Consider the following 16,690-nt stretch of genomic DNA (forward strand, 5'->3'; position numbering starts at 1 on the left):
CTCGAAAATGTCTGTATTATCTGTTTCACGGGCTAAAAAATCTATATAAAAAATCTGTATCCAGCTAACTAAAAATGTTGCATGAAAATCTTCTTCCTTAAAGAATATATTGAAACAAATCACCATTTTTTGCTTTGGCCTAATTTTTTATTGGTTCCAAACTTATAATTAGGCGAGTTAATCAAATGTAGTAAATGAACACGATATTGCTTATTTATCTTTACGTGATGTTCATGCATGTTTTTGTTAATTTAATTCTAGTAGCTCCTGCTTGGTTAGCAACGTAGCTTTTAGCTTTTAAAATTGAGCTCATAAGCTTAGGGGCCATGAGATTTCTGGCTTTAGACTTGCTGCAATTATATATTGAAAATATGCGTTCTACAAAAGCCGAAGAATGTGGAATTATTGAAAAAATTCGCAAAAATGATCTCAGTAACGGAAACATGAATTTACCATTGGCATTGTGGCGTCCAACTACTCAGACCAAGTTAAGTCATCTGTTTAATCGAATCTTCCGGTCAAAAAGTTTGTTCTTAGCGAGTAAAACTCGTTATTCATGTCTTGTCGATCAGTTACTGTTACGAATTTTGGAGATCATATCATTTAAATTGTTTGAATGTTTAGAATTGAATAAAGCTACCGTTTTTACAACAGAATCGATAAAATCGAACAGCTTTGCAATTTGTTTCACAAATTTTAAATAGAAATCCCGTCAAATACTTCGAAACGTTATTTTCCGCCTTCGTCCAAGCCTCATCCCTCTTCTTCTGCAACGATACTAACATAAACAGCATCAGGTTTTTTCACAAAAGTTTGAAAGTCGTTGAATTGAATTTAACCTTCCAAAAAATTGATTTCATTTCGAATAGCAAAAGATTCTGTAAAATCTGTATTTTTGACAACATTCTGTAATACAGATTCTATATTGCTTTTTTAGTTCAAAAATCTGTAAAATACAGAAAAATCTGTATATGTGGCATCCCTGCCTTGGATTCTCTTGGAATGACACATATTAACACACCATTTGAATCGAACCAGCGCGCATGGGAGATAAAGCAGAGAAAGAAAATAACCCACAAGTTTTTTTAATGCATTGCTTTTGCTAACTTGTCCAATCAGGAACACCAGATGTGCTTTGCAAATTGCAGATTTTCTAAGTTCGTGTGCAGATTTTATTGACCTGCAGATGTGTGTAGTTTTTTCCTAGTTTCTGTAGATTATTGTCAGAGTCGTCTTATATTTGCGCATTCTTTCTCAAATTGTGTGCAAATTTTTGCCTGTGGATCGCAATTTTTTCAAATTAGGTTTTTTTTTCAGGTGTCAAAAAAAAAAAATCGAAGATGAAACTATTTAAAAATAGGTTGCGTACGACTGTGGAGAATGAAAGGCAGTCTTAGCATTATTAAATTTCGAGTACGAGTATACTGAAGGAGTTGAATGTTGATTATTTAATTAATAAGTTTTCTGCAAAACAACACGAAAGAAAAAAATTTAACAAATTTTTGATAACTTTTCAATAGCAAATAAATGTTTTTAACTCGTACGATAAAAAAAAGGTTTTGTTTTGTTTCGGGGCCCCCACTATAACTGGGCCCCGGGCCCCCACAATCGTAAATCCGGCCCTGGTAATGAGCATAGATAAACATAAGTTCTTCTGACCTGTCGCAATTTATTACTATGAGCAAGCGAAAAATAGTGTTATCGCTGTTGTCACTACATTGCCTTGTTTCTTTACGCTTCTATGTTAAATTTTTTTATGACAACAACATTAAGGCCACAAAATCAAAGCGGTCTTATTTTTTTTTTGTGTAATCCAGTCAGATCTGGCTTCATTTAATTTTTATTCTGAAATCTGGGTTCCGGTTTCGTATAATATCGAATAGTACTATTCAGTTGAATGAATTAATTAAGAAGCATTAAACGGGTGTTAGAAGATATCCGAACAATGCTCAACATATTTCGCTGCCTTACAAAATGGGACTCAGAACTTTTCTCTGTCTATTGATCTTTAAATTAATTTTCAAAATTGCTGATTTTTCAAGAAAATCTGAATTATTCTCCTGATTCTTTCGCACATTACCTGCATAAAAAATGTTATGGCTTGTGAATCACACATTGTTAAATCAAAATGGTTTAAAGATTTGTGTAAAATGTTCTCTGCAATTAGGAAACATGGTTTAAAAAAAAAAACAAAAAAGTGAAAGGGTATGTGCTTGAGTGCACAAACGAAGGCTTACTGTGGGACTATGGTGGGTGTAACGATTTAATTCTGCCATAGCCATAGTATATTACACACACCAAACGTACAAAACCATACACAATAATTCATGAACATTTCACATGAAACCACTACACCTGTCATAAACTACAGCATACAAATACCAATACCCACATGAATTGCCCATAAATGTATAACAGTCTCATGTAATTTCTCATCACTTTTTGCTTGAACCTCAAAAACTTTTTCACATACCCGGTGCACTCAAAAAATCACAAAAAAAGCTTTTTGTTGCTAAATTAATTAGAAAAATATCAATTTCGGTCAGTCCCATGTTACAAATAAACGCAAAACAAGCTCAGTGCTGAAAATAACTAGCATAGAAAGAATTATGGTCACTATCATAGAAATAGGGTAACGGGGGTATTTTGGCCCACATGCATATTTTGGCCCACCCGGTAACATTTTACGCATTTTATCTGATGAATTCAATGAGTATTAGAAAAGTATGCATGCAACATTGAATAACACACCTAAGAATCATACTACACTATAATTTTCGGCGAAAAACTGGCTCTAGGTAGTGTTATTTTGGAATTAGTTCATACATATTCAAAGTCATGGCTGAGTCAACCCAAAGTCAAGAGAAAGTGGTAATATACAAGTCAACGTCCGGAAGCTATTTTAAAAAATATGTATGCTTTTGAAACAATTCGTTGTTGTCAGGCCCGGATTTGAGGGGGGCAAAGGGGGCAAATGCCCCGGCCTCCCGATTGAAGGGGCCCCTCTAGTCTTAGGGCCTGCTCGTCACCTTCCAGAACGTTACCTCTAAATGTTTCAAGAAAAGAGGGCCTCACAAACAAATTCGCCCTGGGCCCCCCAGCTTCTAAATCCGGCCCTGGTTGTTGTAAACAGAATTGTATACTCTAACATGTTGGGAAATGTTGAAAAAATGGTTAAACGCATGGCCGAAATATGTTTGCCTCTTTCTGAAGCAAACATATTTTGGCCATGACAAGTTTTGACATCTTTTTGATTACCGTTCGGCCGTTGCACGTAAACAAAAAAGCAGCTTGTGACAATTTACGGGTAATTACTTCTTAATTTATCACATTTAACGATATGAAATTGGACGACAATGCCTGTCAAAACGTTATAAGCCAAATCATTTCATTTTTAGATGCTTAAAATTTACAAAAATTCACAGCAGAAGGATGTTTTCCTCAAACCCACTGTTTTTACTCTAAAAATACCGATGATGATCTTAAATATAATTAGTCCGAACTATTACCATACACAGGGCCGGATTTACGATTGTGGGGGCCCGGGGCCCAGTTATAGTGGGGGCCCCGAAACAAAACAAAACCTTTTTTTTATCGTACGAGTTAAAAACATTTATTTGCTATTGAAAAGTTATCAAAAATTTGTTAAATTTTTTTCTTTCGTGTTGTTTTGCAGAAAACTTATTAATTAAATAATCAACATTCAACTCCTTCAGTATACTCGTACTCGAAATTTAATAATGCTAAGACTGCCTTTCATTCTCCACAGTCGTACGCAACCTATTTTTAATTAGTTTCATCTTCGATTTTTTTTTTTGACACCTGAAAAAAAACCTAATTTGAAAAAATTGCGATCCACAGGCAAAAATTTGCACACAATTTGAGAAAGAATGCGCAAATATAAGACGACTCTGACAATAATCTACAGAAACTAGGAAAAAACTACACACATCTGCAGGTCAATAAAATCTGCACACGAACTCAGAAAATCTGCAATTTGCAAAGCACATCTGGTGTTCCTGATTCGGACAAGTTAGCAAAAGCAATGCATTGAAAAAACTTGTGGGTTATTTTCTTTCTCTGCTTTATCTCCCATGCGCGCTGGTTCGATTCAAATGGTGTGGTAATGTGTGTCATTCCAAGAGAATCCAAGGCAGGGATGCCACATATACAGATTTTTCTGTATTTTACAGATTTTTGAACTAAAAAAGCAATACAGAATCTGTATTACAGAATATTGTCAAAAATACAGATTTTACAGAATCTTTTGCTATTCGAAATGAAATCAATTTTTTGGAAGGTTAAATTCAATTCAACGACTTTCAAACTTTTGTGAAAAAAACCTGATGCTGTTTATGTTAGTATCGTTGCAGAAGAAGAGGGATGAGGCTTGGACGAAGGCGGAAAATAACGTTTCGAAGTATTTGACGGGATTTCTATTTAAAATTTGTGAAACAAATTGCAAAGCTGTTCGATTTTATCGATTCTGTTGTAAAAACGGTAGCTTTATTCAATTCTAAACATTCAAACAATTTAAATGATATGATCTCCAAAATTCGTAACAGTAACTGATCGACAAGACATGAATAACGAGTTTTACTCGCTAAGAACAAACTTTTTGACCGGAAGATTCGATGAAACAGATGACTTAACTTGGTCTGAGTAGTTGGACGCCACAATGCCAATGGTAAATTCATGTTTCCGTTACTGAGATCATTTTTGCGAATTTTTTCAATAATTCCACATTCTTCGGCTTTTGTAGAACGCATATTTTCAATATATAATTGCAGCAAGTCTAAAGCCAGAAATCTCATGGCCCCTAAGCTTATGAGCTCAATTTTAAAAGCTAAAAGCTACGTTGCTAACCAAGCAGGAAGTACTAGAATTAAATTAACAAAAACATGCATGAACATCACGTAAAGATAAATAAGCAATATCGTGTTCAGTTACTACATTTGATTAACTCGCCTAATTATAAGTTTGGAACCAATAAAAAATTAGGCCAAAGCAAAAAATGGTGATTTGTTTCAATATATTCTTTAAGGAAGAAGATTTTCATGCAACATTTTTAGTTAGCTGGATACAGATTTTTTATATAGATTTTTTAGCCCGTGAAACAGATAATACAGACATTTTCGAGCAAAAATACAGAAATAAATGTGGCAACCCTGATCCAAGGTGAGCTCTTATGGATGTAGTCGTGATATTGGCGCTAGCGAAAAAATAACACTGAAAGAAAGTGTCAGATTGAAATGGTCTGATCAAATTTTCTTACTGTAAATCGAACTTTTGATTAAATCTCATTTTTTAAAGAGAAAAAATCTTTTTCTCAATTTGTGGGGGCCCCAAAAATGTGGGGGCCCGGGGCCCGGGCCCCCTGGGCCCCCCATTAATCCGGCTCTGTGTATATAGATAACGACACATCCTGTGGTGTTTTGTAATCAATGCAAACAATGTTGGGAAAAAATTCTATATTCGATTTCATATGACTTGAGATAAACATGGAGAAAAATTAGTATTCGGATATGTCAAACATTAATGACAATTTCAAAGCAATTGTTTCGTTTTACCATTATAACATTACACTTCTATAGTTGACAGTAAACGGACAAAGCTTCTAACGAAAATTGATGATGCATAAGAAAATCATAAAAAACAGATGAAGAAATGAGGCGCCCCAATGTCTCTGTTCGCGGAGTTGTTCGCCTATTTGATAAACCGGCTGTATTTGGTGATCGCACTTTTGCCGCCAGCTTCTGAAATGAAAGTGGGGACGGATGAGAAAAAAACACTTCTTGTTTTGATCGGGGCTATCACAAACCTATGACTCGTCGCAGAAGGTACAGAAAAAAAGCAATGATCAAATTGATGATGATCGCTTTCGTCGAAAAGGGTGCCGTCGGATGGCGAATTATTTTACGATCGGGCCTATCCTTGACATGTTTCTCGTCTTTTTTCATCGTCGTGCCCTCGGGGGAAGTCGTTTTGTTGATTATGTTTACGGCTTCGAACGCTTCCGGCAGCTGCCCAATGCAATTCGTCTGCCAATCGACGACTGCAGCGATCCTGAGTGTCAAGATAATGGAAACTACCTGTCGGATGTGTGGGTGTCCAAAGATCTTAAGCTTGGATCCGCCTCTGTCGGGTGGTCTACTAGAATTGATTAACAAGTACAAGCCGCTGGATGGCAAGCGGCATCCTGCGCGTAGCGGGTCTGGTGGTCCTAAGGAGGAGATAATATTCAATTAGGTTATTTGAACTATTGTCCCATGAATCTTCATTGTTCAAGATTGCGATATTTTTTCCAATTGAAACCTATCTGTTTTTAACACAGAATATCACAGGACCAAAATCACAAATATTTTAAGCTCCTAAAATCCGAAATATGAGACAACAGTAAGTTCTGAGAGTACAATCTTACTATTTAATTGGGGATTTCCAGGCGACGTACGACTCAGTTTGGCGAAGTGAGCTAGCATTAGATTTATGACCAAAGCCACATTCGTCACATGGAATGGAAGCAAGCAAGGAAATGCGTTCTAAAAGTGAACAGACAATTTTGTGTCGCTTGCAGTTTGAAGTACAAATGTGTGAAAAAAAAGTACCGTGGAATGTGAAAAATATGTGAAAATGAGTTGCCCAACGTCAAAAGTATCGAAAGTTTGTAATATAAAAATCCCAGACTCTGAAACTATAAAGACTATTACGTTGAAAAATAGTACAAACTTCTTTGGCACCTTATCTTAGAGGCACTAGAAGTTATTTGAAACAAAGTATGCGACATGGTACAGTTAAACAGTCAAAATAATAAACAAAAACAAAAAACACGTGTACATTCGTGGTGGTGATGTTATTTTTGGCTTACAAAAAATAAGGTTTTTTCTGGTGGAAAGCAGTTATTTTATAACGATTTTTCTGCACATATCTGTACTCAGACTGCTAACCGATAGAAATCATCAAAGGTTAGTAATTGTTTAAATGATTTTCTCGATATATTTAGGTATTTTCAATAAGATGTATGTGCGGGTAAAATGGACAGCCCATGGTGATGCGAAAAAAAATTGTGTTAATTCCCATTGAAAAATCTAGGTGCTTCGTGTTTGTATCAGAAAAACGCAAAGGAAAACTTGGACCGATGAACAGATGACCGCGGCTAAACGTACCGTTGAATGCGGAATGTCCGTTAAAAAAGCTTCCGCCATTTCTCAGTTTCTTGCGGGTTAGGTCATAAATTGTTATTAATTCTACGACAAACGGTGAAAATTGAACTGTTGGTCAATGCATAAGTGTATCACGTGCTATGGAACAACATTTTACTATCTGTGAAGGGATAATTAATGTTCACTTTACCCACACGTGTCCATTTTACCCCCAAAAAACTGCTTTCGAAAATGCTCATAAAAACTACCAAAAATACTATATTTGAGTACTTCTTCTTATTTGTTGTATTAACCATTAGTGGCTCAGTTAATGTGCACTATCGACTCATAGTTGCAGTGTGGAGGAAATTGGGAAATGGCTTAGGGTGTCCATTTTATCACCCCTTCCCCTAATCTAAAATTTGGAACCGACAGAAACTATGACTGCTCAAAACGCTGCAGTCAATGAATGAGAACAGCAACGTTGCTGTTGTCAAAATTATATCTTGATTAGAAATGAGCTTCAATTTTGTTTTAAAATTCGGAAATGCTCGAAAATGTCAGTTATTCTCAAAAATGCACGGTCGTTCCACGACTGAAATTAAATGACGGATTAAATGTTCACTCTGCAACAGGTCGTGAAAAAAATGGGTTTGTTGTAATTTTCAAGACGTTATTTTTTTGTCAACTTGTTGCCTTGACTTTTTCTAGTTGATGATTAATTTTGTTCTCAGAGCTACGCAATATGTTTTGTAAAAATCTGGTTTTGTTTGTTTTTTTTTTTTCAAATTTGATTGAACTCTGATAAAGTCAAGTTGAAAATAGTGTTTGTGTCTTTAATCATGCTGCTCCATTAATTTCAATTTGATGGAACGTTCTGTATAATAACGCCCTTCTAGCATAATAATTGCATTCACATTAGGCATAATTTACATAAAAACAATTCCTTTGAGTTTGCTTTTCGCAAACTATAGGAAACAAGTGACGCCGCTATCGGCCAATCTTTGTCGACCTTCGAGCTGCTGGCTGTGGTGCAATTGAAAGTCGTTTGGTTTTCAAAAAAAAAAACTGAATAGATCTGGCGCAATCGTGCGTGACCCCGCCAGGGCCTGTGTCCGGCGGCGGTTCGACATTTTTGACAGGTTTCATTCACAGGTTTTTCTTTCACTCGAGGACTCGAGGAGGAGATATATATATATATATTGAGATGTTCGACAATGTTCTCTGCCTGCTAACTGTTGTCATCAGTTAGTGTGCCTGTCGAAAAGCATCATGTTGTTGTATGTAAACCAATTTGCAAACATATCAACGCGGATAATTATAGACTTGATGGGTTTGAAACCTAGCCACCAAAATATTCCCCCCAGGAGGTGTCCGAGTTGAAGGTTGTTGTTGTCTGTACAGTAATTTGTCAGAGTTTCATTATTTGCTCTTTGACAAAGCGAAAATTACAAATTTTGTGCTGTGATTTGAAATCGGTATGTTTCAATCCTAAAAATAAGATGTTTAAAATTATGCCAGGAATGCTTTTAAAACTATTTATACAGATCTACAAAAGGAAGTTAAAAGACAGATTTAGTGTTTTGAGAAATAAATATTTCGAGATACAGGAGATAACACTGAAAATCTTATTGTGAGCAGTGTAAGATTTTGAAGTAACGTTCAAGGCCTATTCCAACAGTTAAATTAGTATTCCAAAGGATGTTAAATTCTCTGTTAAAGCAAATGTGCCTCGAGTTTAATCCAAAGTCCAATAGTATACCTTTTTTACGTCAGAAAATGATCACCTTGTTATCAAGGTGGATGGGATTATTTTCAGATGAACTATCAGTTTAAGTTTAGTTCAGTTTATTTGAGCCCGGTTAAGAATAAAACAAGATCGGTTTTGAATAGTGTTGAAAAATCATTATTTGTATTTTATTATACAATGAAGTTTGAAAAAGAATTTTCGTTTCCGATTTGTGTCGGATTAATTCCTTAAATGAAACTCCGGAATAATCGTGATTATATTTGATCTTTGTATTATTTCCTTATTTTTTCATCTGAAATTATTCACTGCTTCAGTCTTTTTCGATAGTATGAACTTCTTACAAGTGATGATTTGTACTTGACAGAGGAGGAGTGACAATGTTTCGAAATGCATTGAAAAGCGCGTTCCTTGCTAAAACCCAATAGCTTAGGATTAACGTATGTATTAGATTTAAATTGTAGTCTACATTGATTGACGAAAGTTATGCAGGTTTAAACGAAGATTTCATGGTGTACTCGTTTTTATACGCGGAATCCGGAGTTCACGCAGTCAATTCTAAACGGATTTTGGGATTCAAACGTTTTTATCACGTGCCACACATACAAATGAGCCCGCGAAAATTCTATATTGTAAAATTGCTTAGAAAAAAGTTCGTTCTGTAAATTTGACTACTAAACCCTTAACACTCTAGAAATTGTTTTTACAATATTTCAACTTATATATTTTGTGTGAAAATATTTGAGTGATTTATTTTCAGATTATTTTTTCATTTTTCTGAGCAGCTCAACAGAGTTTTATATTCCTACTTCGCTCTAAATTTCCACTTATTTATATTCAACCCTATAGCTTGACATGATGATGATGGTCCCGCCTCTTACCCCTACAAAGATTTGAGGTAGTCGATTTATCTATTAGATAATTAGTTATTACTTCAATTAAACCAGAAAGCAAAAAAAAAAAAAACGGACTGGTTTTGTCGATACAGATATAAAATCCTCCATAATATTCCAATGCTTAAACGGCAGTAATACTGAATAAAAAAATTTAAAACACACATTTCTAAGCCGTTCTACGACCAAGATTACCAAGTTCTAGTTATTTTACTTCTTTCAATCAATTGAACATTATTCCCATCTGAATTAAGCCAACACCCAATCTAGCCCACAGCTAAATTGCTACAGTCCCAACAAGGCCATTCCCGCCGAACTCAGCAAGCAAAGCACAGGTAAACCGTGAGCTTAACATGAGACTCATGAGGATGTCCCCACCTAGGGAAGTCTAGAAAATTTCCAACCCGAAAAAGTCCTAGAACAGCTAGGAATTTCAACGTCCAAAGACAATCAAAAGTGTCATAATTTTCCCGAGTAATCCGACGTATGTCCAGAACTACTTAAAAGTTTATTGTGTCACAAAAACTCAATTTTCATAACATACATCAGCATAATACATCTGTATGTATGTAAATAAAAAAATCACAGGAGGGTTGTGTGCAAAGCCACGACCGCAAAGTTGAAGTAGAATACTTCTACAAGGAAGATAACCCGGCTGTTTGCGTGTTAATCATTTTGAAATCGGATTGGTTTCGTATATACCGCTTGTTAAGCACAGTATCAACAAATCGTAATAAACATCACACTGCTGTGTATTTGCAGCAGCATAAAACCTCAGTTCACCTCACCTCTTCCAAAAACATTTAGTAGCCTTGAAAAAGGTCGATTGCTGCAATTGAAATTTTCATTCAATTATTGCATAAATGCTTCATGGTCAGATATACCCGCTGCAAGTGCTACGCTAATCGTAGCCATGCCACAGTTGTAGCCGCTATACGCTGCCATTGGTATCCGCTGTCCCTGCATCAACTAGTGCGCCATCCATTGCTCCGCCGCTATTCGCTATCGCTGGTATCCACTGCACTGCTACTGCTAAGGGATGACTGCTGTTGTCGCTGTCTGGAACTATTTTAAGCGGCTTCGGCTGAAACAGGCTCTTATATAGGCCAACCAGCATATTTTCAATTGCAAGGTATATGATTCTGTCGACCGTGCTTGGAAAGCAATCATGTAACGACCAATCAGAGGTCGAATTTTGCGTTTTGACAAGGCTTGACTATTTTCAATAATACAATAGTTTGACAAATAAAATTACAATTTATCTTCATTTGGGATGAGTCTTAGAACATTTTCCAATCTACTGCTGCAAGAACGAAGGAAATCCATCGAATACTAACCGATTTAGCATTTGAAATTGGACATATTTTTAACTTTTTTCGGTTTTAGATTTTCATTTTACATCCCTATGTAGCCGAACTTCCTGAGAGAAGTATTCTACTTCAAAAGACAATTTCCACGTGTTGTAACGTGCCGGAGCACGAAATCTATGTCTATGATAGGAAACCTTCACGTTCACGAGGCATGACTGGAGAAACGCGTCTGATAATGTGGTAAAATTTTTAATGTCTTTTTGTGCAAATTATTGTACTCAGACAAAAACTTGTTTCGAAATGGATCAATTTCTAGTGAATAAACGTTAACCGTTTGTTATTCAAAGTTGGTTATGCTGATCGCAGCCTTTGCGCTGCCCCTACAGTGGGGGGTTTACCAAATAAAGTAGAAGTAAAAATTAGACAACTACAACAGAATTTGACTGCATCCCGCACAGAATGTCTGCTTGTGTTGATGCCAGAAAATTATTAACCTTCAATTATTTGTTTATTTGCCTTGAAAAAAGCATTTTGCGGTTCAAAATCGGTTGCTGATTACTACTTTTGAGCTGCCCTAACATTGGGGGAATTAAGATACACGGACAACATGCACTGTGGAAGCTACTTTACATTCAGTAAATTCGACGGGTGCGACAGATTTAAATTGCTAGGATGCAACACAGAATGCTTGCTTGCGTTGACAAAAATTATTCATTTTCAATGACTTGTTTATTTGCCTTGAAAAAGGCATTTTAATTTCCAAAATTGGATTTCCAGATGGCAATCTTCATGCTGCCCCAACACGGGGGGAATAATGGCTGCCTGGCGACACACGCTGAGAAAACCCGCGCTGCTCCTGAGACGTGGTGACCAACCACAGGGCTAGTGCTGCTGCTAAGGAAGGACGACTGCTGTTGTCGCTGTCAAGAACTATTATGAGCGGCTTCGGCTGATACAGGCTCTTATATAGGCCAAATAGCATGTTTTCAATTGCAAGGTATATGTTTCTGTCGACCGTGCTTGGGAAGCAATCATATAACGACCAATCAGAGGTCGAATTTTTCGTTTTGACAAGGCTTGACTATTTTCAATAGTACAATAATGTGAATGATAAAATTACAATTATCTTCTATTTAGAAGAATCTTAGAAGATTTTCCAATCTATTGCTGCAAAAACGAAGGAAATCCATCGAATACTAACCGATTAATTAGCATTTGAAATTGGACATATTATTCATTTTTTTCGGTTTTAGATTTTCATTTCACATCCCTATGTAGCCGAACTTCCTGAGAGAAGTATTCTACTTCAAAAAAAACCTCTATTTTTCATGTCATATATTAATTTAAGAAAGGTAGTCAATTATCTATGTGTAACGCGCGCGATTCTCAAACCTTTGTAGACTTCTCATTTATTTTTTTTTACTGCTACATTAAATACAAAATCCATCATTATCATCGGGACGAACATAATTACAGTAAAAGTCCACATAAAATCATCCGTTATGAAAACTTCGTCAATTTAGTGCGTGAATTGTAAAACATTTCTGTTGAGCTGCCTAAAAAACAGCTTTGACGTGTGAAATACATAGTTTCTTGAACTCAAGTAGCGTTGCTGCACGTTTGACCTGTGTAGGCATCGAATTGAACACTTTAATTCCTTTAAAAAATAATGAATTCTGCGAAGCTCCAAAAATAAAATTTGGTGTTCGAAATTCTGTCGCGTTTCTAGTATTGTATCTATGAATATCACTTACTCTCACAATTCGATCACACAAATATCGAGGCAGCAATCCGTTAACTATTTTAAAAATGAACACCATCGTCATGAACACAATTCGCTGCTTCACAGATAACCATTGCAAGGCATCCAACATCAAGGCCGAGGAAGTGAATCTACTATATCTCAAAATTAACCGCATAACTTTATTCTGCAAACGCTGTAACCTCGATATTTGAGTTTCATTTGCCAAAAATAAAATGGAAGAACAAAAGTCCAAGTGGGGAGAGATGATTGATTTATAGAGATGAATCTTGCTAAAAGTACTCAACTCTTTATTCAAACGACAGAGAATTCCATATTTTTTGGCATTTTTCTTGATGACATTGTCAATATGAATATTGAACTTAAGTTTGTCATCAATAGTCACGCCAAGATATTTCATCTCACGTACGCGTTCAAGTGTCTCGCTGTCAATTTCCACAGAGACATTTTCAGTAACACGGTTGCGCGAAATAACCATGAATTTAGTTTTACTTATATTCAGTTTTAGTTGTTTGAATTTCAACCATCTACTCAGCGATCACAATTCCTCATTCAAGCGAACAATAGCAAAATCGAGATCTTTAACTGCAATGAACAGTACAGTATCATCAGCAAAAAGGTCAATATCACAGAAACGTAAAACTTGTCTCATGTCATTAATGTACATTATGAATAAAATGGGCCCTAATACACTTCCTTGAGGTACTCCAAGAATGTTTCCCATGGGAAAAGATGTAAATTCATTGAAAATAGTCCGTTGAGTTCTGTCACACAAGTAGCTCTCAAACCACTTGTATGTAGTACCTGTAATACCAAAGCGCTTTATTGTTCGTAACAATAAGGGCCTAGAAATTGTTTCGAAAGCGCGTTTTAAATCCAAGAACACTGCAACAATAGTTTCTTTACGCTCAATAATTTCTTTCCATTTTGCTAACACCAAATTCAACGCAGTTTCACTAGAATGACCTTCTCGATAGCCTGATTGTTCTGGTATTAACAAACTGTTCATATTAAGATAATTTAAAAGTTGGCCTTTGATAACAAGTTCTAAAATTTTTTCTAATGTGTGCAACATGTTGATGGGACGAAACTCTTCGGCTTTACTCGTACCAGCAACCTTTTGAATAGGAACCACCAAAGATTCCTTCCAAACTCGTGGCACGTGCCCAGTTTGTTTAGGCCAAGGAGGTCGTGTCCGATGACATGAAAGCAATCTTGAATCACTTTTGCATTAACGTTATCGATTCCAGCCGTTTTTTGCATTGAAAAACAAATGTTTTTCAGTTCTATGTATGAAATAGGGTGAAAACCGGTCAAAGTACAGTTAACATTAATTGGCTGTTTCATTTCATCAGGTTCATCCACCAATTCAATAGATCGATTGATATCTGAAACACTATCGATAAAATAAGTATTGAACTTAGAAGCGATTGCTTGTTCTGATCGTTCTTCTGTGCCATTAAAGGTTATGGACCGCGATCTGCAAACGCCAGGTTTCAACAATGACTTTAATATTTTCCATAACTCTTTGCTGTTATTTTTATGATGTTCAATTTTCCTCTGTATATATTCGCTCCGTGTTTTGATCAGAGTTTGAGAATATATATTACGCGCCATCGTATAGTTACGCCAGTGATCATTACTATTTGTTCTACAAAACTTTTTATACCATCCATCTCTCTTACGTTTAAGACGTAAAAGATCCAAAGTGTACCACTTGTTGGAGTTCTTCACAACAACAAACTTTCGTTCCACTAACTGATTAGTACACGTTTTCAAGATGTTATTGAGAACATCGGTTTTATGATCAAGGCACCCCGATAATGGGAAATCCACGTTTCTCGCGACAAGATCCGAAACCTTTCGTTTCGAGTAATTTTTCCAACACTTTAGTTCAACTAAATTATTATCACTGTTTATACTCTGATTTACAGTAATAATAAGAGTCTCATGATCGGTTATTTTCAATTCAGAATTTACTGCAGCGCGAACAGAATCAAAGTTTGTATAAACATGATCAATTAAAGTTTTACTGTGTCTAGAAATACGCGTATATTCAGTAACAACTTGTTTTAAATTGCAAAACTCTATTAATCTCTTCAAATGGCTCGAGTTAAAGCTATCACGCCAGTTTATGTTAAAGTCACCAGCAATCACGTTAAATTTGCGGCTATCCACAAATAACTCAAACCAGTTTTCTAGTATTTGCAAAAATCGCTGATCACTAGAACTAGGGGAATGATAAACTACACCATAGTTACCAACCTTCATGCCTCGGTCCACTGTTATGCCTAAAAACCAATTTCCTTCAATTGCTTCGTTGAAACAAACATTGAATTGTACTGATTCTTTGACATAAATAGCAACCCCTCCAGTATGTCTAGAATGTGACAAACAGGCAGCAATATTGTATCCCGGAATAGAATATTGATCAAATGCATCGATATCTACTATGTGTGTTTCTGACAAAAAAACTAAAAATGGACGATTCAACTCTACAATCTGACGTAAAGCTACGTAGTTTGTAGAGAGACCAGCAATATTCAAATATATAATATCTAAGCTACACACATTCCTGGAACCTGATTGCTATTTATTGAAATGCAGGCTGCCTTTTTTTTGATCATACAATTTTTTATAAACTAGGCACTCTGAACTAGATGCTGCATGGTTAACATCCAGATTCATTTTACGATCTTTATTGTATTTAGAACAATCAACGCATTTCAATACAGTGGATGTGCATTCCGAAGTTCTATGATGCTCACTACACAAAGAGCACGTTTCATGGTTTTTGCAATCTGTACTCTTGTGGCCGAATTCTCCACATTTGAAGCATCTGAGGACATTTATCGCTGGAACTATAGGGCACCGATCCCACCCAACATTTACTTTTTTCGCGGATAATAAACAGTCATAAGTCTTTTTATTGACTTCTATCACAACGTTGTACTTGTTATACGTGAAACGTGGATTTTCATACGTACGCAAGACTTTGACATCTCCAATTGCAATGTCTTCATTTTGACTTTTCAAAAAGTCAATGAAGACATCTGAAGAATATTGATCGCTCATGCCCAACACTTTTAATCTTGGCACCGGAGGTGTGGGAACAACAGCTGTATAGCTTTCACCCAGATTACCTTCAATGCCATTTTTCACAACCTCCACATTTTCTTTTGTTGCACACTCAACAATAACAGAGCCGCCTTTCCCGGTTTTAAAGTTACTAATCTTGTGTGTTTTAGGATTTAGTTTTGATTTTAAAAACTCCCGCGTAGCTTCGTTTTGGGTGGACTCTTCGCTTTGGGTGGACTCTTTCGGTTTAATCACGATGACCGGACAAGCCTTACGTTTCTTACTACCGCTCAAAACGTTTGCATAAGTCATCGGTTCATCGCTAAAACTTTGTTTTTCATCTTCATTCATCTTTCGTTTTTTAACCTTTTTAGCTGAATTACGGCTGAGATCAGCCGGTTCAGATATCACACTATTCATCGCAACTAAATCCCTATCACGTTTATTTTCAAAAAATGACAGAGTCATATTATTCATTTTTTCATGCATTAATTTTTCAAAATCGGCAACTCTTTCCTTTAGAGTACCATTTACATTTAATCTCATTTCTTTCATGCCGATCTTGAACGCGTTGTCTATCTGAGCAGCAATGTTGTTTTGAAAATCTGTAAAAGAGGCAGAAATTTTGTTAATCTCGTCTCTTATTACTTTGACATCCAAAACCGATACATTTTGCTCATCACAACACTGAACCGATAGACAATTATCACACTTGAACAGAAGATTGTCATTCGCATTGATCAACTTAATAGCCGCATTAC

General features: G+C 36.0%; 1 protein-coding gene across 3 annotated transcripts in view; it reads right to left on the reverse strand.

Annotated features, from left to right (window-relative positions):
* Window positions 1–5,550: 5,550 nt before the first annotated feature.
* LOC129731739 (uncharacterized) overlaps window positions 5,551–16,690 on the reverse strand; it is a 63,800-nt gene continuing 52,660 nt past the window's right edge. For 2 of the 3 annotated variants that reach the window (XM_055691981.1, XM_055691982.1), the window contains exons 3-4: window positions 5,822–6,223; window positions 5,555–5,756 (exon numbers count right to left, since the gene is read on the reverse strand). In XM_055691981.1, the coding sequence (XP_055547956.1) occupies window positions 5,707–5,756; window positions 5,822–6,223 (452 nt within the window). In that variant the 3' untranslated portion in view covers window positions 5,555–5,706. Of the gene's footprint in view, window positions 5,757–5,821; window positions 6,224–16,690 lie in introns of all 3 variants that reach the window. The other variant, XM_055691983.1, reaches the window with a different exon arrangement.

The sequence above is a fragment of the Wyeomyia smithii genome, chromosome 3, assembly GCF_029784165.1.
Source record: "Wyeomyia smithii strain HCP4-BCI-WySm-NY-G18 chromosome 3, ASM2978416v1, whole genome shotgun sequence".
Lineage (NCBI taxonomy): Eukaryota > Metazoa > Arthropoda > Insecta > Diptera > Culicidae > Wyeomyia > Wyeomyia smithii.